This window comes from Taurulus bubalis (assembly GCF_910589615.1).
Source record: "Taurulus bubalis genome assembly, chromosome: 4".
Lineage (NCBI taxonomy): Eukaryota > Metazoa > Chordata > Actinopteri > Perciformes > Cottidae > Taurulus > Taurulus bubalis.
The window spans coordinates 13,299,356-13,325,447 of record NC_136592.1 but is presented as its reverse complement, the minus strand read 5'-3'; the positions used below and the strand labels follow the sequence as shown (position 1 = coordinate 13,325,447).

At 39.4% G+C, this 26,092-nt stretch overlaps 1 protein-coding gene across 1 annotated transcript in view; it reads left to right on the top strand.

The window, feature by feature from the left end:
* pde3b (phosphodiesterase 3B) overlaps window positions 1-26,092 on the top strand; it is a gene marked incomplete at both ends in the record, with an annotated part of 35,933 nt that continues 9,841 nt past the window's right edge. The window contains 2 exons of the mRNA XM_079217399.1: window positions 1-888; window positions 25,876-25,926. Of these exons, the coding sequence (XP_079073525.1) occupies window positions 1-888; window positions 25,876-25,926 (939 nt within the window). The remainder of the gene's footprint in view (window positions 889-25,875; window positions 25,927-26,092) is intronic.

The following is a 26,092-nucleotide window of genomic DNA, read 5'->3' as shown; positions in this document are numbered from 1 at the left end:
ATGGCTGCACGGGAGGAAGGAGAGGTTTTGCACAGTAAAACAAGGCACCACGACGGAGCTGGAAGTGTAAACAGCTCACAGGGCTTCAGGAACGGCTATGTGAAGAGCTGCGTCACCCCTCTGAAACAGGACCATCAGAGGGGCTTTTTGTTTAACGTGTGCAGGTTTTGCAACGAAGACATTCTTAATTCAAAAGTATTAAAGGTCTCTGCCCTCTACGTCGGCGCGTTTGTAGTTTTCGCGGTTTCTTTCCTCATTTCGAGGAGCTTGCAAAGTGACTCGCTTTGGGATTTGCGGACTTTTTTGTCGCGCTTCTCCCAGTCCATCAGTCCCTTGTTCAGCATAGGATGTGCTTTCTTCTTTCTGACGTTTTACCTGATGAGGAAAAAGAAGGAGAGCAGTAAATGTTGGCTCGTGTCACTGCCAGCATCGTGTTACCTCGGGGATTTTTTGGTTTTGCGGTTTTTGCAATGGGGAGAGGACCAACACCAGATGCAAATGGTGGGCAGGTTGCTATTCGTGTTGGGGTGCGTGGGTCTGCTTACCCTAATCCCCACTCTGAAGCTCAAACACAGTGTGCTCATACTGGTCTTCTCCAGCGTTGTGTGGCTGGTTTCTTTCACAAGTTTGAGCAGTCTGCCTGCGCTGCTCAGACCGCTCTTCGCCTGCTTCGCGGGGGTCTCGGGCTCCCTGTTGGGGCTCTGCTTTGACCGCTACTACCCGTCCAGGGAAGCGCCGAGTGGGATTTCCTCCGCGGAGGAAAAGGTCCCAGTGATCAGACCTCGGAGAAGGTCCAGTTGTGTTTCACTGGGGGAGACGTCGACCAGCTATTATGGCAGTTGTAAAATGCCCCGCAGACCTTCGTTACCCTGTATATCCAGAGAACAGGTATGTATTCCCCTACAGGACCACGTCTGTTGTTATTGTTACACATTAGGCCCCCTGGTCACCGACGGCTACCCAGAGTACACTATGAGAGGAGGGGAACGCACAATCTCCTGTCATGAAAAAAACAACCACCACAAAGCCAATCAAGCTACTGACCTACAGGGTAAAAAACAACAACAACATTCAACCAAATAATTAGATATGCAATAAGTGACTTTTCTGGTAAAAGAGAACGTTGCATATTGTTCCAGGCAACAATGCATTGTGCAGCGTTATTACATGTGCTCTAAATGCCAAGCCCTTGGTTGGCATTTAGAGCACATGTCATTTTCAGCCAATTATTAAAAAAGTGTCCTTTACAGCCTATGGATACTTATAATTACCATTTAGCATCTTATTGTTTACAATCTTCTTGTCTACATCACTTCGTAGCATCCATAATGTTAAGCCTATCTATATTTTTGTGGCGATTATCTTTATTTAAAAGTTTATATACCAGATAATAATTAAATGTGGCGGACACAATAACAACACAGCCAGCAGCATAGCAAGTGATGTGGCCTACAGTCCCATCTGACTGGAGCAGTCAACAAAACAAAATGATGGGGGATTATTCAGTGTCTACAGTCCACATTCAGCGTGTGTTTCTTCATCTTTTTGTTTGCTTGTATGCACAAGCTGTATAAAGTCTGTTTACACACAGTAGCTATCAGATCCACCGCAAAATGGTGCTTCTACTTTGCATTAGTTTTGTAAACCAATACACGAGATCGAGTGATGTCCATTCTCAATGAAGACTATCATGTTCCACCCAATGTGTTGTGGGCAAAAAGCTGATGCAAGGTGCTGACTCAATTTGTGTGTAAATAAATGCCAACATTATTGTCAGTAATTAAAAAAAACAAAAAAACAAAAAACAGTAGTTCAAAATAAAACATGCATTTCTTTAGTGGATGCTAAGCCATCAGCTCACACACATTGTTTGTGTGTCCTTCACACTGTTGTTAGAAATGATAAGAGAACTAAAAATGTATATCCACCGGTTTGTTTCGGTTGTTCTATTTCCAGCAGTTGTGGTTCCACCTTATTGTGTTTTAGGCTATTAGCAGATTAGTAGTCGCATTGAGTTCGGCCTTAAACAGTGCATGCAAACTGAAACAGAAAAACAGGTTGGATCATTCAAGACAAAACCCAATTTCACCTTTTACTTCATCCTATGAATCATTGTTATTTTATTACATCTTTATACTTTTATTTAACTCAAAATTAGCGAGAATTATACAGGAGGCTGTAATATATTTCTTCAAAGTACGTTTTCCGTTATGATGGTCTAAACTCCAACATTTGTCAACGTTTTCTAAGATGAGGTGTTTTTTAAACCACACTATGTTGACCTAACTTGTTTGTCGAAAAATGTGTGATTGTAAAGAACTAAGGAAACATTGTGTATTAGTAAAGTTCCTAATAAGAGTATTCCCATTCCACATTTCTATTTGACTAAATCGACAATCGTTGTAATACAGTGTTGACGTATTCAAGGATTCCAAAACTTTAAACTTATGGATTTTTTTGAGTAAGACTGAATTGTCCAACCTTTATGTACAACAGTTAGTGTTCTAGTCTCTTTACATATAACAGCATGTGCTACACTTAAAGTACTCACCATATCATCATTTTCAGTTGACTCATTTAAAGTGGAAACAGGACACTGTTTTTTGTTTTTGATTAAACAAACCATGTTTTTTTTTATTAGTAATATATATTTGTTTGTATTGCTACGTTAATTGTCTACTTCAGTTACCTTGTTGCTCCACAAAACTACATAAATTTACACTTTAGACAGACATTTGGAAAATGTGTGAATTCAAAAACAAGAACTAGTGTATTGGTTAAGAGGTTATTGATTGTTGATCTAATATGAATCACAATCTATATTGAGGAAAAAGATAACTTTAATTTTCAGCATATGTTATGACCTGCGTCATCATCATGCTGTCCTTTTTAAACCGGATTTGTCAGCCTCTCTGCCAGTAAAACCTTAAGTCAAAGTTGTTAATGTTCGGGTGAGTGTGTCTGTCTGTCGATGTCAGCCTTCTGAGACAGTTTACTGGCACCCGGTTTGAGGTGTTGTGCCCACTGCATGCTGGGATAGATCTTAATGGGATAGCCGACAACATTAGCATTAGCATTATGCAGGTAAGAGCGGTTGTTGATGCTCTTGGATAAAAGGAAATGTTTTTAATCATAGCCGAGGGACCAAGCTTTACCTTTCCTGGGTTTTATAATCTGGTAATCTAGTCAGTCAAGAAGAACCGTAACCTGAGCATAATAAATTATCTTTTGTGATATAACTTCTCTATTAATGAGACCACTTCTGCGTCAAAGGCCGGCAAAAAGAGGCACAAAGGCAGATCTCGAGAGGAGTCACTCAGGGTTCACTGGTGATGTCACACATGTTCTTCATCTTCACACACATTTTGCACACCGAACAGTCAACCCCCCTTTCTGCTGTCTGTGAGGTTCTTTGGTTTTCTGTCTTTCAGTTGCAAGGCTGGGGGGGTTTGTTCGCAGCAACACGTAGTTTTATACACAGCATCACCTTGGAAAATGGTTGTATAGAGTTTCGGCAAGTGAAGATGTTTTGGTCTGGAGAACTCTTGAAGCAAAGAAGAAAATGTTTCTTTCTAAAGAGTTTCAACAAAACTTGAAATCATTGTCACAATTTTCAAATTAGCCTCAGCCTTTTGATGACATATTATGTGACACACCATGGCTATTGGTATACTGGCACAGTTTGACCAACATCCTTAAATCATGTGGATTATATATTATACTGCACGTAACAACAGCAACAGTTCTTTGGCTGGTGAAAAGGTCCTACTCAGGTATAAACGCAACTTTACTTTGTATTTCGGTAAATGAGCGGGCAATATACTCCGAGTTGTCCAGGAACATAGTATGGCATGATAATTGATGCTTCACATTCATTTTGTTTGCCTCCATTGCATCTATTAATTTCATATATTATGACACATCTTGTGTATTAATACAAACATTTGAAGATATTTGCAGTAATTACTTTATCATACTCACCCGTGTCTATTTTGTATTATCTTCGTCGGTTGCAAAATTAATGTTTTGAGACTCAGCTCTGTGTTGAGTTGGTTGGCTCTATCAAGTGCTGTAGTTAAATTAAGAAGAAGAAAAAAAATTACAAAAATGAATGGTTTTAGCCACTGTGAGACCTTCTATATTCATGTATAAACTACCTGACGTGTTGTTCACAAACACTCCATTAATGTGGGTGCAGAGGTTTTGCAAGTTGACACCATCATGAATATTCAAACTGAAAGTGTTGCTTCTGACGATGCGCCCGATGCCCCGAGGGACCGCAGGGCAACCACCAGACACCTGTGGTTGTGTGTGTCCAGCTTGTCCCTCGTCGTTCACATGAGGGATTTAAAGAGCTGCAACAGAATATTATGAAGGTGTAATACCTGTGTGACACAATAATAGTTATGGCCTCTGTCTGTTTTTTTTTTAATAATCCGATCTGCAAGTTCAAATGGAGGACATAGGTGTGAATAGGTTTCGGATGTGTCTGATATTTTCTTTTCCCATCAGAGATAATCATAGAAAGCTGGAAAGGGCCACCTCAAGTTATTATTTGGTATTACAACCCCAGAAGTTAATTCCCAGTTGTTAAGTGTGTATTGCAACAAAGTGCACTGTTTAGACAAAGTGATACAGTTATCAGCATCTCCTTTATGTTTTGAGAAAGGTGGCTGCTTTTGTTCTTTTAAAAAAGTACACAGGAGTTTCTCGGTCACTAGTGACGCTGTAGAGCAACACTTTGATGAGCAGATCTTTGTATTGTTTCTTTTGTTTTCAAACGGCATGCACATGAGGCTGCACATGCATGACAAACATATTGATTTGTTTGGAAAATGAGGCTAATTCAGCTCCTACGTTTAATGCTAATAGGACATCCGTGTTGCTAGCTTAACCTGCACGTCAAATCCCCATAGAAATGTTGTTTACTTCTCTATGCAAATTATAAAAAAAGGGAGATAGGAAATACATCCAAGTGTTTGTCTCTAAATCAACTTCAATGTTCACTTTACGAGTACGTTGGCCGAAATTGTGATAGTTCTTTGTCAAACTAAATGACAGAAAAACATAAAGTTAATTAGGTAATGGACTTGCTCTGCGCATATCTGATCCACAATTTGTTGTTTCTTGAGCCCATCACAGCTTCCATAGACGGTTTTCTTTTGTTTTAACGCAAGCTTTTCAAGAGTTACATTTGAAAAGGCTGAATTTACAAATTATTGTTACACTTGACATCCAACACCACCAACACACGTTTCACCAGATAGTCTATTTACAGTTAAAACTTATTGATGTCAGTCCCTTCTGTCATTTTTTAAATATCTTTGAACATCAAGATGATGTAAGTAAGACGTTTCATTTTTGAATTTGAATACTTGGAACGTATTAGTTGTCGCTATTATTATTTTTGAATTACTGTCTTTTTTTTTACTCATGCAAGCTATAGAATACTTTTTAACTGTAGCGTGGTCTAACAGTGAGTCATACAATTATATTTCCTTTGGTGCCGGCACCATGGCTTTAAAGCATCTTTTGACAGCATCAACTTGGATGACTTTGTAATTTGCATATTTAAAGTACAATTGTGCTATTCGACATGAACAAAAAGGCAAGAAGTTCAAACAAAAATGAGAATAAGTGATTAGGATTTACAGACATTCATTTCAATGCCATGTTATGGCCACATTATGAGTCAAAAGATTGCTCTATTCTTCTTAAAGGTCAACCTCCCCATTTTCTTTGCTCGTACGCAGTATTGTGTTTGGGTTTGGCGGCGGTCTCTGTCGCTGAGAACGTCTTTTGATTGGAGGTGCAATCCTTAAATGTGTCAGACTGACTAGAAAGGAAAACCCTTCATAGGCGACTGTTTCGACTGCTCAATTAGAAATCATGAAACAGGACAAAGGTTTCTGTCTAAAACGTGCAAATATTATTTACACATAAAAACAGTAAATTGCCTCATTTAGTCTTTTCCAGCTTCAATTAATGTTCATGTTTGCTCTGATAACTCTAAACCTCTTGCACAACCAAAGCTTTATGGATTGGCTGCCAGTGCCAGGGGTTAGGCACACTGAATCCTAGATTTATTGCATTAACAGTGCCCCTCTATTGTGTTAAATTCTTCTTCAATAGGAGACCCAAATACGTCAATCAATCCTGTAAATTGCATCATGCACTTTTAGACTCTCCAGTAGTCACATGGGTCACAAATTGAGACCCGCAATTTGAGAAAAATGTTAACAAATTATCTGCTGCATATTTTGGTTTGGGTCCCAGAAATCATTTATTTCAAATCCAAAAGCCAAAACAATGATTATATCGTCCAACCTGAATGGCAGCTTGTTCCTCCCCGAAACTATGTCAGCATGTGTTTCTGAGACCCAGTTAGATTTTTGAGATGAAGTAGATAAAGTGGAGATAATATTTTTTTTTAAGTAGGATTATTGTATTTGGGCTTTCACGGCAGAAATCTAAAAGCTATATTTCGTGAGTGAGACCTTAGAGGCAGTCCTGGCAGCGCAATGTACAATTCAGGGAGAAGGCCCACTTTTTGTGTGGTTACTTACCACTCCACAGGGGCAGGCAGGGGTAAATAATACACTTAACTAACCCCCCATCCAGACAAGAGCAGAGACGCAGGCTGTAGAGAGAAAGGTTGGAAGGGAGAGCAGTGAAAACGCAGAGCAGCTCTCAGCTGTCACGTTCGCTTGCTGTAAAGCCATGTGGAATGATATAACATTGACGTCACAACCCAGTGACGTACCGCAGGGTGATTGCAAAGAAGAAGAAAAAATGCCAAGTCTTATTAATCGCCCTGTGGAATATAGTGTCTGCCTCCAGCAGTGATGAGAAAGGGAAAAATTGTCCGTCTTGCGACGGTGTGCAATAGAAAGAGTCTTTAGGAGGGAAAAGTCGGCACCGAAAAAAACACTCCGCTTATTCATCCAGAAATTAGACAAAGCTAAATTTAAATATTCCAGAATATTACTTTTTCGTATTTTATAATTTTACATGGTTGGCTTAGTGTATACAGCAGTTTAAGGCTGTCACTATGAGTGTATTGAACCAGTTATGTAATGTTCATATTAATAAATCCTCCATCAGTATTATATAAGTAAGTCATTTGTGTCAAATTTAATTGAAGATTTTTGGTTTAAAATCTAATAGATTTGGAATGTATAGAAATAAAAACGAGGTAGTTTTTTTTGTCATGGGTCTAATGAGATACAATTATATTGTAGCCAACGTACTGTTCATACTGTTTGCATACTCTGCCCCTTTATGAGTATTGTCTGTGGAGATAAAAGCCTCGGTGCAGTTAGTGAAGCTGTCTGCCAGCTCCTTTGCCTTTTGGTTCACTGTTATCAGAACTAAACTGTCTGAACAATGTCTGTTAAATTCAAGATGAGTTGCATGTACTGACACACACATTCAGTTTTGTTTCCAGTATACATTAAAGCCTCCACATGCTGGTTATGGCATTTATATACATACGTCCATCTTGTTTTAACAATTAAAGGTATGAAAGATAATCAAATTAAACCTGGCTGGGCCACCGACATGCCCAGAATGCATCATAAACGCCACAATCTAATTTTGCATCACTGTTCATATTCTTTTCGATAGATTGAGCTCAACCTAATTTTTTGTTTGTTCTTTTTATACTTTTTATATAACTTAATTTGGAATAGACCGTAGCTCCGAAGGACTGCTGATGGGGGTAAAACAAAAAAAACTCTTAAAATATAGGCCATTAAATGTTATCTGCAGTAAAGGTTAAGTGTGTTTTCTTTTTGTATTTTAAGGAAACTTAAATGTAGATAATAGCAATGTTGTGAACAATTTCTCCACTTTAATTTATAATTTATATAAATATGAAAATATATTTAATGAAAGTGTTGTTGATATGCCTTTGAGCTGATTATTGTAATATAAATCTATGTGATGAAATGTGAAACTGAGCTGTTGTTGAGCTGAAAGAGAGTGACGTGTGAAGTTAACCTCCGTGTTCAGAAGCTTGTGTTACAGTCGCAATATCAAGGCCAAGATGTCCCAATTCATTGCTTAGCAACTCCCTCCTCAGAGATGCCACTCCGATAGTAGGTAAACATTTTATGAATGCCTAATCAAGAGCTGAATCAGCATTTAGAAATGTTGCCTATATGTGTAATAGAGGTATTTTGTTTTGTTTTTAAATAATATATATATATGTATATAATTAAATTAAATTGGGTTTGTAGTTATTGGACCCTGATGGGCTTCTGTGAGTAATATTGTCGTCCTACAAAGGGTTAAGCAGAGCGAGGTACTGTGTGTTTGGCTGACTGCAGAGTGAAACAGGATGCAGCGGCTGCATTGTCAGCCTGCTGGTGTGAGTGCAAACAGATGAGGAAATGCTGGAGCGGGTACTCCAAAACTCGGGTTACTCTGGAAACGGTTTGCGTCATGATCGCCAGCAATTAGCTCTCCGTTCTTTAGTTTTCATGATAGGTCTGCCAGAGCTTAGCCTTAATGACTTTGCTGTCTGAAGAGTCACCGTCACAAAAGGGCTCGCAAAATATTCACAGACGGTTTTATTTTGTTTCTTTGTCATTACTATTTTAGAACATAGTTTGGGTGAGGGCTTGTTTGATGCTGTGTTTGGAAATGCGTATAAAGAGCGGTGCAACTCTCCCCCTCTTTCTTATCTTTCTCTAATGAGTTTTGATGTGATGTCCTGACCTCGTCTATCTGCTTGTGTTATTACGCACAAAGCTTATTCGTGGCTGAGTTGTTTGGGCTCAGAATGTTGGAATAGAGAGGTTTGGGCTAATTAGAACATTATTTCCCATGCAACTATTGTATCAGCCTCCCATACTCTGCTTGTTTCCACAACATGACACATGTGCAATTGTGAAATTGATGTATAAGATAACGAGAAAATGCTGGCTAATCAAGCTTTGTTTTGTTTGGGGAGTTTAAGAGACAGAGGAGTTTTTACTGTGCCGCTCGTCTGAAAGAATTTTGATTACACCACAAGGTTCCCAACAATGCAAATATTTCAGGTGGCTGAGCTTTTAAGTTCAGGATGAGGTTGTTGAACCTTACATGTGCTGACTGTTGGTTCAGTCCGTGACAGGGTGAGAGAGCAGAGGGAGAGAGCTCGGCCAGGTTTGGTCGAGGGCTGGTATAGTAAAATTAGACTTCTATGACATAGATGGTGTGAGCCCATATGTAAACGGTTGCAGTGGGACTGTAAGCATGAGGGGAGGGATGTAGTATATTTAAGTTTAATTTAAGTGAGCGCATACCATAGGTTTTACTGACTGGTAATAGCCTCCAGACGACTTTGTTGCTATAACATCATCTTTTCCTTCAATATTCTTAAAGCTTTATGTGATAATTTGAAGGCATGGTTAGACGAGAGGGATTTTGTGGTACTGATAATTTATACAACTATTATGTTTGCATTGCATTCTCATTGCATCCCCTCTACTTTTCTCTCCAACGTTTTATTCGCTCTATCTCTCTCTCATTTCTTTCTGTCTTCCTCTGTGCGCCTCTTTTGAAAACGGTGTCAGCACTGCTGCTTTTACACCAAAAGGCTGTTGCTAAGTGACGGTTGACGTCAGCCGCAGCTACAGAGGAGGGCTTGTGTGTGTTTAGCAGCTGAGGGCAGATCCCACTGAAAAGGGCAAAACTGTGAAGCACTATTAGTCACTGCAATGAAAACCCTAACTTCAACCAACAGGATTGCCATTTCCAATAACTGCACAATTTATTCTGAGTGATTTATGGTAAACGTACATCTTTCAAAAGTGGAGTGGTGAGGTTTAAGCATTTTTTTTTTTTTAAGAATCGGAGAAACTGTTCTCAGGCAATCCCCACCCCCTTTTCTTCACTTTTTCTTTAGTCTGTCGCTGTCTCCTTTTCTTTCTCCCTTTAACCCCCATCTGCCCCTCCCCCAACACACACACACACACACACACACACACACACACACACACACACACACACACACACACACACACACACACACACACACACACACACACACACACACAGGCTCAAATGCCAGACACCCCTCCGCCCCTTCCCCTAACATAATGTAAGTAAGATTCTGTCGATATATTTTTGTGTCTGAGGAAAGACGCTGATCCTCAGTGTGATATCTCCCCCATTCGGGTTGCTCTTGATCTGCTCGCCATTGTTCCCGGGGACCTGTATCCCCCCGCCTTTCTCTCTCCTGTCACAGCACACGGAATTTGACCCGTTAAAGTGGACGAAACAAAAAGCTTATCTACATTTCAGGTTAAATATAAAAGTGCACTTATTGCATTCACAACTCATAAAGCATTGGTTTTAGTGATCGCTGCAATGACTTAGTACTTGTTTTGTCTGCATCAAAGCTACAATACCGAACCAAAATAATTTGCTTTTTCTTGCTTGACACACACAATACAGTATCTTTGTTTTTTCTGTGAGAAAGGTGAGAGCACAATAAGGCAGTAATCTAGCAGGTGTACAGTAGAAGATAGTTGTTTGTGTATGGCTGCTGCAGGAGACAAACCAGCAGGACTGGTGGGTCTAGTGGCAGAGATAGGTGTCTGCAGCCGTCATATGGAGCTCACTGATGGCAGAACGAGTGAGTGGAAAGTACAGGGTTTTAATCGCATACCCCATCTGCAGCTGATACACACTGTGCCTCTCAGATACAGTCAGAGCTGTGGCCCAACCCAAACGGTTTGCTCCCTGGGAAGGCCCTGTCATGATGTGCTCATCAGAACTTTTGAAGAGTGATCAAGGTCTGACGGGCAGTGGTTTAGTGGCCAGTCGAATTCCCTTTAAGTAGAAGACCATTTCTTGCCACTCTTGTGAAACTGTTGATATTGTTGTTTGTCAAGACACATAATCCCCTTCAGGGGCACACCTGACACTCTGAGTGATGCCAGCCAAATATCTATTTATTCAATTTAAGATATACCATGTATTTGCACTATAAAAGCTTTGAGCCGGTGTCTCTAACTTATACTGATGCATTCTGCAATGCATTAGATTGAGCAACCCTATTTTGGCCCGAAATATCTCTTACCTGTATCAAAGGATCGACTGGCTCGACAGTGGACCTAATGCCACATATCAACAGCAGCCACCCGAGCACGGCACCACAGACACGGGGCATTAAGCACCAGGTGCTCTGCTGCAGACACAAGTAGTTGGCTGGAGGGTTGGCGCGGATTAAAGATGCAGTAATTGCGTCACAAGGGGAACTCTACCGGCCATATGATCACATAGAACGTTTGATGTTACTTTTGCTAAGTGATTGGAAAACTGGTTGGTTGGTTGTATAAATATCAAAAACAGGCTTCAAGCAAATTGAGGAGAATAAAATAAATGCAGTTGACATTTTTTCAGTTAGCTAGTTGGTTAACAGTTGCTTATTTTCTCCTTTCTTTAAGTCTTTTTCTGTTCTCAAAATGAGGCTGGAAGGCTAGTTAAATCACTATCATTATGCCGAACATCATTTTTTTCACCCATCTTTCGGGAACAAGATACTTGGTTGTGTTGTAGTTGTATTCCACAAGTACTTGAGCTGAAAAAGGCCGCAGCATAGACCTGGATATACTTCTACAACTTAACACAAATGTGCAGATGTGACACAGCCAGTTAATCTCAGTATGCTTGAAAGACCCACCTTTTTAATAAGTACTTGATCAATATTGTAAGTAATCACTAAAGATTGGCAAAGCTAAAAAACAAAAACTGTGCAGCCCTACCAAAGGTTTAAAGTGTCATAGATGTCTGTTAAACTATGTATTCCGCAAAGATCATGTATCATGTTTTAGACACATTAATAGACTACCCGTCAAGATAATGTAATGAAGTTAACTGTTTGCATGTCATGGAACATCAGAGCAGTCAGAAACAAGTTTAAGGTCACATTCAGGCAGCGCAACTCTACAAAACAAACAGCACTGAAATGTTTTGTTGGTGTCGTTAAGTCTGTATTATGTATCATGACACCGGAGCCGTATCCAGTTTACAGTGTGTCAGATGCTTCATGACAATAACCTACAGTGATGTTGATTCTTTCATTTCTGAAAAAAATAAAATAATTAAAACTGCATTTCAGAAATATTATTTTTAAAAGAATTATGCAGATTGTTGATAATTTGGACATTTGTAAGGTGACCAGAAAACAGCGTCAATTAAGGAAAAGGTAGCACCTGCACACCATACTCACTTACTCCATGCCACAAAGGTTTGAAGCTTAGTTTATTCTCGCCTCAGTGTAACCACAGCCTGCGCGTCAGGCCACTTGGTCGTGCGCCTCTACATTTTTTACTTGGTGCGCACGATGACCTGACTGCCACAAATAGTTCACTGATAAAAGCACTAGTTACATGTTTAGAAATTATACACAAGAAAACCAATTATTTGTTTTTAGATGCGCTTTAGAAACAGGAGGTCTTAAAAATCTTCATTTGATGATATATTTTGCCAGCCAAATCAAATTGTTTCCAGGATATTCAACCTTGTTTCTTTACAGGGCTTGTACAAAGACAATAAAGTCATCCATGAATATGAGATATGAGTTTCCAGTTAATTACAATTCCTCCTCTGCATTGTGGAGGTTAGTTTATGGCTTTTTGCTTGTTACAGTCGTTGTCTTCGTGCTTCTTCACAGTACATTTAGTTTGAACGCTCCCTGGCGTTCCGGAGAATCATGCAATGAGCGTCACGGTGTCAAGCGCGAGTATAAACAAAGCTTAATATGTTTCAATCCCACTTGGATCTTTGTCAGGTCTGTGTGCTTGAAAAGTGGAAGCTCCTCCCATATTAATAAAACATGCACCCAAATAGGCTAACAAGCTCTGTGGTGGCAGGTGTGGTTCATCCAAAATGCCCCGGGTGATATACGATCCACAAAACAATAGACAATTAACAATTCAATAAAGTGAATAAAGAAAACAATTGAGAGTGATACGAGCAAATGTCTCAAAGCAAATTTACATTTTCTAGCTCTCTCTTTTATTTTTCAACTTGACAATCACTGTTTTCAAACTATTGCTAATACTGAAGTTTTGCCTCTTTTTTCAACTTCATTCATGATCAGGAGTGCTCTTTTTCAGTCATGCCAGTGTCTTTATTCATAGAAATATAAAGTCAAAGGACTGTATACTACACAAAGCTTGGTAAACTGGCTATATGTAGGCTTCACCTTTGCTCTCCTCAACTCTGTTTAGTAAACCTACCTCAGGTTTGTTTGTGTGACTCTGACTCATCTGACAGTCAGCCAGTGTTCCAGTATTTATGCCATGTGGCATCTGTGTCAGATGATGTAGGCAGACCTTACCGAGCTCTGAGTTTCTACTTAAAGATGTAAAATGCTGATCTCTGGTGGTTTCAGCATCATGTTGTGACTCGCACTCTGTCAGCACTGGCTGCACACACAGTCTGCTCATTCTGAAGATGGGATATTGAGGGGAGAGAAACTCAAGACCCTAGTCTATTTGAAAGTAGCCTGTTTAAACTATAAACTGCAAGATTAATTTTAAAAAACTGCCTTTGCATACAAGTCAACTTTATTCCATTTTCTATTCTGCCTTCATTTGCCATTCAGGATACATTTTGTGCTGATTTCTGTTTGTTCAATGCATCAATAGCAGAATATAAGTATCTATGAATTAATTAGATATCCTGTGCTCAGTTGTTGAATTGGAGTCATGTGACTGTTGCATCCTGTGATGAATGTCACCCCCAAATAGCCTATTTCGGAATACATTTGCGCTAATTTGAAGAAATATCTATTGAATTAAAATATTGTTTCTGCAATATTTCTTAAAAACAGGAAGAAAGGTACATCATTTTATGAAATTCACTGTTTCGGCCGGTACAGTACTGCGGGTCCTTACTTTACACTCCTTAACTCTTTCCCAACAGCAGCTTCTCCATGTTTGTCTTTTGGAGCATACTGGCCTCGTGACCGTCTCACATTATGTGTGCACTAAACACCAGGGAATCTACAGTGTGAAACACCCCACCCCTGTACCAAGCCAGGGTGGATTATTCTCATGAAACATATTTTTTTGTGCTTTTGTTGTGTTGCAACAAAATACATGTTGGGCCTCTTACAGTGTATGATTTAGTCCCTCGCGTGTTACAATGTTGCAAACTATCAGCATGGGGTTGCTGTTTGCCCACACATTGTTGTAAAAAGCAGTCCGTTGTCGATTGCCTTGCCATACCAAGGGAAGTGGATCGTTGCACACTTGTGGGTGATTGCCTCACACTGAAGAAGGCATTTTTCCTGAAACATCTGTGTCAAATGGAATGACAGAACTGGAGTATGATCTTTGACATTTTAGCTATCAAAAATATTCAGAAAATCCGGAAATGTGTGACATTTTACATTTAAATGGAGGTCCTTTTCCAATACCCAGATTTAGTATGTCCCAGAACCTAGTATGTCAAATGCAGTATGCCAAAAATACCAGGATGTCCTAATACATCCGGTTGCTTTTTGCAGTGTGCGAGCCAGCATGCTTTTCTGGCTATTCTGACCCACAATCCTCTGCTCAGCTGATATATGAGCGAGAAGGTCAAAGTTCTAGGTGCAAGGTTATGAGGAAGTAGTATATTCCAATTGAATGCATATTGCATGCAACAGTGTGTACTTTGTAAGGGCAGCTGCAGTATGTACTAAAAGTAAAAAGAAAAAGTATCCTATTTGAAACGCAGACTCAGTGTTTTTTTTTTAAATAGACCCTAAAGCTGTATTCTTGGATTTCTAACCATTGAAGGACAGTAGATATCCCAAACCAGCTTCCAAACACACAGCTTTGACATATCAATGTTGACCGTATACTGTATATAGCCTTAATGTTAGCAGATGGTTGCCTACATACACATTCAGCAGACACGGAGCGACATTTTTATCTCATTTGGGTCATGTTTCTGAGTGCAAAATTCACTTTGCTTTTATCTCTGGTTTGGTCTCTATTTAGGTTGCTACATGTTTAACTTTCTTCACCAGCTTTGTCTGCTGTTAGGCAGTTTAGCTTTTTGACTGAAAACAGCTTCCTGCTGCTGCTGGAGACGACGGTTGTTGAGAGCGGGGAACTACGGTCTGAACCATACAGTAAATACTCGAATGTTAAACCAAAATGTTGAACGAAAAGAGGCTAAAAGGCTCCTTAGAGCATTGTAATAGTTCTCTCTGAACTTGTGTGTATGAGCGTAATGATTTACAGCCACTTATTTTATGATCTTATATCACTCAGCAAAGTTTCTCTAGACTATCACACCTTGTAAAAATAATATCCAGCTATAATCGCCATACAAAATGGCTGTGAGGCATCTTGAAAAGTACATGAAGTAGACCCGTAGGATGCTGACCTTTACCTCTATGATCCAAGCCAGGCCTTCACTCCACCATCAGGAGGGCAGGAAAGGACAGGCAGCAACATGCCCTTCGTTAATATGGAGCAGACAAACAGACTCTCACTATGAATTTGCCAAGAAGAGTGTATTGAATTTGGTTAAATGACCCTCATAATGTATAACCATAAGTCATTTGAGTGCAATCTCAAATAACTTTAACGACAAGTAGACAGATGTTGAGGCGCTCAAGAGCGGCATGTTACATATTGATTTTGACCTTTTAACTTGACAAGTGTACAAATGTAAGCTTCTTAAGCTTTTTTTCCGCCTCAGCTTTGAAGGCAGCTTTGTGAATTTGATACGTAAATTAGAAATAAGAAGCTGCCGAGAGCCAGCGTTGGTCACTTGATTGTAAATGATTTACTTTACACACAATTTCCGTCTCTTCTCGCTGCTCTTTGTGTCTGTCTCACTCTACTTCCCTGTGAACTCCTCCTCCCACGGCTCGGCTCTGATGGATGGCGTTTGTGTTCACATGCTTGTTATTGGCCAGAGCTCCAGGGCTCAGGCGTTGGGTTGTGTTTATGAGAGGAGCTTGCACTGATTCCATGATAAAACCAGATGTTCCCTTACAAGGCTTCGAGCCTCCCTCATCTAGCTCACATGTCCATATCAGGTATAACCTTCCTGTTACTCAGCTCTCCCAGTCTCTAAACTATAGCTTGGTCTTGGGCTCCACAGTGGTCAACAACGGTTGCGTGTGAAGGACATACATGACATGTTTGTACTTTGATTGAGAGACAGAGTTAAAGCTAGAATATGCTGAGAATATGGACTATTTGTTTTACAACAATTACAAACAAATTGTTAAAAAAAAAATATATATATATTACATTGATATAAATAAGAGGAAAGCGTAGCTTATTCTCACATTTGAGAAGTTGGAGCCTCAGAGCGTGCTGCATTTTTGCTTGATAAATGACTTAACCACTCAATCAATTTTCAAAATTGTTTCTGTTAATCCACTAATCGCTTCAGCGCTGAATTATACACAAATGAAGAGCCTGTTCAAAATGTCCCGAGCTGTTTTTTTTAAATGACGGCTCGGTACAAACAAACATGTGGTGCAGCTGCCATAACCAGTTAACATACATAATGTTAAACGTCATTCAACTACTGCAGATCTGCTCCATGGAAACATACTGAAGGCTTATCCGATGCCAAAACACCAGACGGGAGGTTATTATATAAAGAGAAAAAAATGTATAACTCAGCAAAGTTCCCACAGTGGCACGATTTAATCCAGCCAGAGTAGTGTGTAGCTATATGACATATTGCATCGTTGTAAAAGCTGAGCCATGTTGTACGTGTTCACCGGAGCCCAGCGCGATCTCAATAAGGAGGCTGTCGTTTCTCACACAGCGTTGTTGTCTGTTTTTAAACACCGCAATTAAGTTCAAGAGCTTGGTGAGTAAAAACCCGGTAGATCCCATGTGCCTGCCAGGATTTAAACTCATTGAGTAAGATTGTAAACAAACGTAGATAAAATGTATGGAACAAAAAGCCATGTGACCAAAAATGTATAACAGCTCCATGTGTGCAGGGAGTCTTGAACAGGAAAGCCGTCTGGTCCAGGGCTGCCTAGGCATATTTTCAACCAAAAACATTGGCACTGACATCACCTCTGTCCTCTCGCATATCTTTGATGATACTAATTCCAAACAGCTTCTTGCAAACCAAATGTGCTGATATCGGTAGGGAAATACAGGTGTAAGAAAAGAAAAACCAAACAGAGAGACTAGTCAGATGTGGTTACTTATTGTCCCTGAATAAACAGCTCATTAAATGTTTTTTTGATGACATATGAAGCCCTCGTTAGGTTCTGACTGTACTCACTGTGCTCCATAAGGTCAATGGTCCTTTTATTAATTACTTGTGTTCACACTGGGTGAACCTGGGATATTTATGAACCTGCAGATCTGCAAATCAATGTCAGCAGAAAGGACTTTGTGAAGTACTATTCAAAGTATTTACACTTGGGCTCTCTGCCACCGCTCTCCAAAGGTCGTACATGCCTATATTCTTGCCAATCTCTTGTGATAGCGATGAATTGCTGTGTTCCAGGTCAACAAAAAAATATAAGCTCTGATAAAATGTAACTTGCACCCGTAGCCTGCAGTGCAGACTGCCTGCAACTATTTATAGGGACAAGATTTACTGAATGTTTTCCACTAAATGTGAGGTCAAAGTCATGCATGGATTAAATCCCTTTATGTGGAGTATGTTTTGTTGTGTAAAATTGTCATCCTAAAAAAAATTCTCATTTGAGTCCTGTTTGTTTACTGTCACCAACTTGAATTACACAGGTGTAATTTATTGCTTGAATCTCTTTTATCAAGCTCTGTTTACAGTATATAATGCATATTTTAAATATGTGTTTGCAGTGTGTAGACCTATGCCTGCAATCTATCTGATCCGCAGAGTAGCTGTGAATGTAGGAAACTCAGTTTCAAACAAACAAATTCTTCGTAACTGCTGCCTATTTTCTATCAGTTTATTATGTATTATCAAGTTAGATTTACTTTTAAACTTAATTTAATTTAAAACTGTCATTTCTGATTTACTAGATTGCACACAGCAACATTAGGTTATGAAGGGAAAGATGCTTGTTGTTGGTCAGATTCAAATACAATTTAATCTGTTTTTCTTTTTATGCTTTTGTAGGTCCTTAAAACACTGCAACTGGTGTGCAGGCTGAATTTGCCAGCATTGGTAGCTGCCGACTGAGTTTACAGTCAAAATGTTATGGGCCGTTTCAACATGAAACATAACATTGTGGGAAAAAGTTCCTCATCGATGTACTAGGGTTGACCTTACCCAGATTGTGGCATTGGCATTGAGTCAATGCTGATAGGTAAACTGAGATATGTGTGTCTCTGGTTAAGCTACATACTTGTGTTGCATCCCTACACCAAAATAACCTCTTTATATTCAGTTCTTCTAAAGCTCAAGGGTGTAATAGCAACTAGTCCCTTTTTATTTTTGTTGGCTGGGTCATCTGATCAACAATCAGTATCACAATAACTAACATTTAATTTCATAACAATGCACTGAAAATATGAAGAAAAGCACAATTATTACTGATTTATTGCTGTATAATTCCATTATTGGCATTTTGTACAGTACTCATCTATTTTTCTTTAAAACAATTTATGGAAATAAACATAATTACTTATAATGAACATGTTCTGAAGATGTAACATTGTTTCAGTCAATAACAAAATATAATCTTAAGAATTGAAAACATTTTAATAATTTCCCAAATGCAAAATACATATTTTCTCAAATTGTAATTTTTTTTATTAGAACACATCTTGCCCCATTTCCTTAGCAAATGCTCCATCATGGCCTCTTTGGTTTTCCTCCCACTGCTCTACATGTATGAGAACTGGGATATATAGTTGCACAGGTAGAGAAGAGTCCTTCTCCTGACTGCATCCGTAAACTCATTGGTAATAAGAGCACCTTGCTGACAGACATCCAGCTTTCCTTTTCAGCTACCACAGGAGGTGCTGACAATCTTATTGCTCAATCTTGTTGCTTGTTCCACATGATGGTTTTTTAAAGCATGTTCTGCAATACAATGTACCGCAAGTGAACACCGTAGGTTAAGTAACACGGAAAGATAATGATACATAGCTCATCTCTTGTGCGTCACAGAGACGAAATATGTGGGGAAATGCAGATATTCTCTAGCTCTGACACACTGCCAGTGTAAAACTTCCCTGAGGACTTCCCAGTAAATATATCTCACTCGGTTGGGTGTAAAATTCACATTGATGCAAATCAATGAAACAATTGTTTTTACTGATCCAGTCATCTATCTTTATTCTTGTCCTTCTTGCATCTCTTTTTTGGCAGATGCTAAAGTGATCCAAGGTCAAATGACTGCTGGGACCCTTTAATATCTCCCGAGGCTTGAAACGAGGACACACCTGCAGCCTCAGAGCGGTAGCCTGAGGGATGTCTAGTCTATGCCTTCCCTTCCTGAGCCTTCAAGTGCTTTTCTCCGTAGCCTCCTCAACTCATCCTACATCCATGCTTTCGCTGCTGCAACTTCAGTACAGCGGTGGCAGCCTTTTAGGCCTCTTTACATTCTTAATGGGTCTCCACCACGATGGACACCAACCACTACGCCAATCCTCTGTATGTCTGATAAAACCAACGCAGTTCCATGTCCCTTCGATTTGTCCAATCTCGTGGTCTTGATGAAATGACAGTATTGGAAAAGAGCGCCATCTAACTTCCGGCCCGTGGTTGCATTTGTTAATGCATCTGTAACTATTAATTAACAACCACCTGTCTGTCTGGAGAGAGTAAGGCTAGGGAGGTTTAGAAAAGATGTTTCACTGTATTTTGCCTTGTGACAAAGGTCGGGCTTTTGACCTTGAGGGGGGTGCTTCTACTTTGTGGATGAAGGCTTGTAGATGTACAGTTTTCAAAACTCACTATATTACAACATATCAATCTCCCATTAGTTGTTTATTTCACAGATTGGCGATAAGATTACCATCCTCATATATTGTAACATGGTGCTGGAATGTGAAGAGGAAACAAATGAGATGCCTCCATTTCTGTTAAAACCAGTAATGACACTAACTTGAGTAAAATATAAAATGTTTAGCTCATCTTTCATCATAATTATTCTTGTTTCAACACTCTTTTCAGCCTCTAAAATGTAAACTTTTCAAAAAAATACCTGGAGCCAAAAGATGTTGACACCACCTCTATGCCTATGTTCCCTTTATTCAGTGCTGCTCCCTTGTTTACCTCCTGTAGCACATGGGAACTATATTTCCTACATGAAACTACTCACAACAAAGTATGTGGATTTTCTTGAGTAAAAAAGTCATGATTTCTGGAGAGTGCCATATGGTCCGATTATAGTTGAGAGAAGGCAGACATCTCTACGGTTGATATCTCCAAAGCTAGGCAACTCCCAATTAAGCAATTTAGATCGATAAACAGCGCTACAGGTAAGAGGAACACTATGCGTGATGTGGTGAACTTTGTTCATGCTAGAAACCGATCTTAAGGTCAGACTGAAGTACTTAATTCTATAAATGACACCAATGGACGCTGGCTTTTGCAGGGCAGCAGCTGAACAACACCAGTCCAGTGAAGTGGTAGATGAGTGTGAAAGAGAGGGATGACATTTTGCACAAGCTCCTTTGCCTAGTCAAAGAATTTTCCATGGTCCTGCCAGGTTGCCCTGACAACACTGGTGACAGCCATCTGGAGGACCAAGAGTTTTCCTGTTGGCCCTGTTGACCCGTGGGCTGGTGGCGAGCCAAGCAGCACAGATGCAAAAAGATTTTTAAAGTCTTTGTTCCTGTAGATTGTCCGGCTGGTTCGACTGGGGTCCTTAATTTATTCAAACTTTCACTGGCAACTGCTTCGTTACTCGATACTTTTGTCATCTCCCAACTAACTCTGATTCACTACATTGTACCATTTAGCAAAGAGTGACAGATTGCGCTCTGCATTAATTGTGACTTTATAAAGCAACTGACCAAAACAAGAGTACAAATATGGTACTTTGAGATAGTGGTTGATTTATTTTGTCACACATTGACGCAATGATAAATCAATTATAAAATATATCAGTATGATGTAATGCAATGTTGCTATCAACTTTGAAGTATTTATCTGATATATTTAGTGAAACAAAACATCTGTCCATGGAGCTGCAAGATTTGAACAAATATTAATATTTTCAATTATAAAAAAATGATATATTAGGAACCCTTCAATTGTTACATTTCTGATTATGTTTTCAACATTGAAGATGAATGTGTTAGTGCTTTTTTAAAATCCTACAAACATTTTATTTAATTTTGACTTCTATACTAGAATTATAGAATTTATCGTAACTATGTAGAAATAAGCGCGGGCAGTGTCAACTTGGCTTTTAAATTGACTCAAAAGATGAGCCACTCTGGTTCTGTAATAATTTTTGTCCCATTTGCTCATGCCGAAAAAGTAGCTATAAATGTTACACATTAGGCCGTGTTTATGAAGCGTAATGTCCACAAACACGAGATACAATTGCTTGTTGTTTAGGTTGAGCTCCACTGCTGGATATCAACAATTAGCATGTTGGACACTGTGAGATTTGTGAGCCAACAAGCTCTCCACTCACCAGTGGGCATGCTTCCTGTCCTCGTTCCAACGCTCATACTTTGCATAGTGTCTTTGTCAAAGCCTTATTTCCACTTTAAATATATCTTTACCACTTCCATATGATTTTAGTTTAAACCTTCGTTCTTACTTTTTTTTTTTTACTTCCTCGTCTTTGGTATGAGGTTATGTAAGTTCACTGTTGCACTTGTTTTCTTTTTTCATGACCATTTGTGTTTATCTTTATCTGTGAGGAAGATTAATGGAGAATATGAAGTAAATAGTCATTATGTATCATTGTTACCAAACATTATTTGATATATTTATAGTGATCATTTTATTGCTAGCAATACATTCCAAAATGTGTAACCCAAGTAGGAAGAGTTTAGAGAAAATAGTTGTTGAACCTCTAATGGTTTTAACTGTTTAATTGAGGCTGTTGAAGTTGCTGTTAATATTAATACAACAGCTCTCTAGTATATTTTATAGTCATCCTACATTGTATTTTCTTATATAGATCAATTTAGTTGTGTAGGAAACATCGTTGTAGCGATTCAGTCTGGGTCAAAAGTTCAGAGACTGTTTCTTTAATCCCAGTCTGCATCTCCTTTAGTCGCCTCAGCTGCTGGCCTCCTGTCAGTTTACCTGCCAGAGCTGTACAGACCCAGCCATATCCTGGTAGTTCAAGCTATGTCTGACCAATAGGACGGACACACACACACACACACACACACATACACACACACACACACACACACACACACACACACACACACACACACACACACACACACACACACACACACGCTCTGCAGTCTTCTCATCTGGTTAACTCTCTTTCCTGATCAGGCTTAAGAGAATCAAGCCAGCCTGTGCTCTCTTTTCCTCTCTCTATCATCTTTTCCTCATGTGCGTGTCTTGACAACAAGAGCCCAGTCCTCATTAGCGACGTGTGCATGTGCAGAGAGGGCTGCTGACGATGTGTGCGTCGCTGCAGGCTGACGTCAGCAGTGCCCTGCTTCTCTCCATACAAATGCCTGCCTGCCTCATTGATACCTTTTCTCTGTCCCCCACTCTCTTATTAGCGTGTTTTTATCAGTTCTAGCACCTCTCACACCACAGAGCCCAGCTAATATGACACTCAGGTGTAACAACTGGCCGTCTACTAGCTTGCACAGGTTTATTGACTCCTGTTAGGAAATATTTACGACTTGTGTTAAATAACCGTGTGTGTGTAGTGTTATTTTGACGAGTATATTTTCTGTGTGCGTTCGAGTGCGTGTTTGATTGTGTGTGTTATTGTCTGTTTTCTCTACGTGCATCTTACAGCTGGACTCAAAAAGCTGGATTGGATATCGGTGACAATGGGGCCAATCTAATCAATTCAGTTAAATGTATATATACTATACATTTTATACATACTACATATTTGTTTCAGTTTTGACAAATGTATTTCTGCATAAAAAAAAGAACTGTAATTTGTGTTCTTTTTGAAGGTATCTGTACTGAAAAAGTCAGTGCGTCTCTCTTTGTTTGCTTTGTATATTCATGCAGGTGTGCATTAATATCCCTTTTTTTTTTACTATATTTACCATATTTAATCTTCATGCACATGTTGCACAGAATGGCAGATAAAATGGATATGGGCAATTGTACGAGTCTAACAAGCACTTTCCATGTCCATGTATGCTTAAAAGCCAGCCCCAAATGAAAAGTATTTGAATCGTAGAGAAAACTTTGAAAAGGTAGGCAGTCAGAGTTTGTTGCACGCATCTTTCCATATTCCCAGTGTAAATCCAAAGTTATGATATTGAAGTATAATTATCAATTGCACAAATGTCCCCACAAAATCAGACTATCTACATTCCTCATGTTAGATATCAGTTTTAGAATATAGCATGAGTTAATGTGTTTTTATATTTGTTCTTCCTTTCTCAGCGTCCCTAACCTGAGTGCTGGAAGAAGTTCTTCAGTAAAAGTGGCAAAAAGTAAAATAAATGCAAGCAAAACTTGACTAGCAAATGTACAAAGAGATTATTACTCATTATTACTCTTAACATGTAAATGCATTGTACTGGTAATTGTATCTACGTTATATACTGTTAAATATTTATGCATTATATTTCATAAAATGGTCTCATCACAACTCAGTACAAATTGTAGTGCATCCCTTTTTAAATGGAGCCCGTTAAGGTGGAAAAGTGGTCGTAAAAAGTAGTACAAAATGGAAATACTCAAAGTGCTTTCACCTCATTGTGCTGGATGTCTACAATGTTTGTTTCACAAATGCAGCGAAATGTTTTCGAGCTTTTGTGTGTCTGCATATGTGCAGGTGTTTCAAGTGTCAGCTGTTGTGTGTTTCCGTCTCTGCGTCTGCCCTCATGTTATGTTTTCAAAACACAGCGAAATAAAATATCTCCTGTTCATTGAAAGATTTAAATCTCTTCACTTGCTGAAGGCCCTCACTATAAATACGCTGTTGCCTGGTGGGGGCGGATCGCCCATTCAGCCAGCTTTTCCTGTTTCTGTGCTGTGCGTCAGGCGGAGAAGATATTCATGTGCATGGTGCACATAATAAGCAGAGGCATAGTGTGTGAAGGTGAAGACAGATTGTACACAACCTACGCTATATTGTGTGACACACTGAAGAGTGTGTCAGTGTGATCGAGAGGGACAGTTGAAAAGGGAACTAAACAGTATGTTCAAGTTCAATGAAATGAAGGCACAGTACATCGTATTCAATATTGTGTTGTGTCTCTGCCTATAGTTCTCTGTCCTTAATTATCAGCTTAATGGCATCCTGTATCCATCTCCCTCTCCATTTTTAGCCCTTCTGCGTCTCCGTAAACAAGCAGAAGGCCAACAACTCTGTCCTCCGGCCGTCTCCCGCCATCGCGTTGCCATGGTGTAGGGAGCATTGTTTGCTGGCCTCTATGTCAGGTTGCCATGGCAGTGCTTTTTTGCCATATTAAATGTTTGGAAGCATTGTACAGAGGCTGATGACAAACACCCAACATCCCATTTTGATCATTGAAACAGTTACTGATGGGAGGAGATGGGATAGAGCCACTGATCTGTTTACTACCCGTAGTTATAGCTTGCATTCACTGTAGGTGTCGCATGTAGAACAGTAAAACAGGTCTGAATAAATATTACTAAAAATCAGGCTTTGAAGACGATATAAGAGTACATTTAGAAATGTACCTCTAAAAATAGAAAATCCCTTAAATATTGTGAATTTGTTTTACTAAATATCTTATTGACGTTCTTGGCATTTCTGAATGAATGTGACTGAATGATTAATCCAGTGTGAAACATGTTTTATGTTAATGATGTGCTTTGATTATTCCTGACAATATGATGATGTTTAAAAGAAGGCCATGTGAGTGTGTGTGTTTACATGTGAGGTTGAGGTTGTTGGTATTTGTGAGGCTTAATGTCTGTGTCTCTCCCCCTTGTGGTGTGGGGTGAGACTGCACGTTTTATCTTAAAAATAAATGTATACTGCCTGGATTTTACATAGCAAACTGACATATTTCTACTCATTAAAACACAAAAGTAGACATACAATGTGTGACTTTTTGTCACCGCATGAAGCGACCAATTCACTACAAACAGAAAGCCTTTATTTTTTCAATTGCTCTGCTGTCAAAAGTGATATATTTCAGTGCTTTCACTTGAATGTGCATAGCTGACCAAATAAAATGCAAATGTTAGGAAGATCAATGAATGTGCAAAATTCTAATTGGACTGTGTAACAAACCTAGTTAGTATCAAAACTAATCATTTCTGTATTTCTATTTGAGCCAGAGGATTAGGTTATTTCAGGCCATGCAAATTAGTGTTACACAACCTGCTGCAACTTTGACTGTACACCACTGTAACGTGCATGTGTGAGAGCTGCTGTTTGGTTACCAACAGATAGCGTGGAAATGCTGCCAATTGACGTAGTTTGAGCCAGATAACATCTCATAGCTCCATTGTAGACACATCGTGGTGGTTTTAGTGGTTTACTTTTCTTCTTTTGCTTTCAGTGAAAGGCCCCAGTGTGCTGTGGCTCTGGCATCGTGCATTAGCATACCTGTAGTAGAGAGTGCATCGTGTGGCGCAGGAAATCCTCAGTGTAAACTGTTACCACACTGTATGTTTGGATAACAGGCAGAAGAGACTAACAGAAGCTCTGGCGCTGACCTGCCAGTACCCTCACTGAACAGTCATAAGACACTGTGCTCTGAAGTGGAGCGGAGGTCAAAGCCTGTGCTCTTTCCATGTAAATATGTTCCATATTCTCTATTATGCACAAACATAATATGGAGTTTTTGTGTCTTTCAGATGATCTTGTGGGACTGGGATCTGAAGCACTGGTACAAACCACAGTATCAGGTCAGTACTGTGTTTATTTATGTTGTAACTTCAAGGTACCTGTGCGTGGTTCATCCATGTAACACACAGATAATGCAGGTCTACTCAGAGAGAGGGGTCTCTGAAGAGTCTCTAAGTCACCTTTCGTACACTCGGTTCTTTTGCCGACATTTTTGGCTAGGCAAAT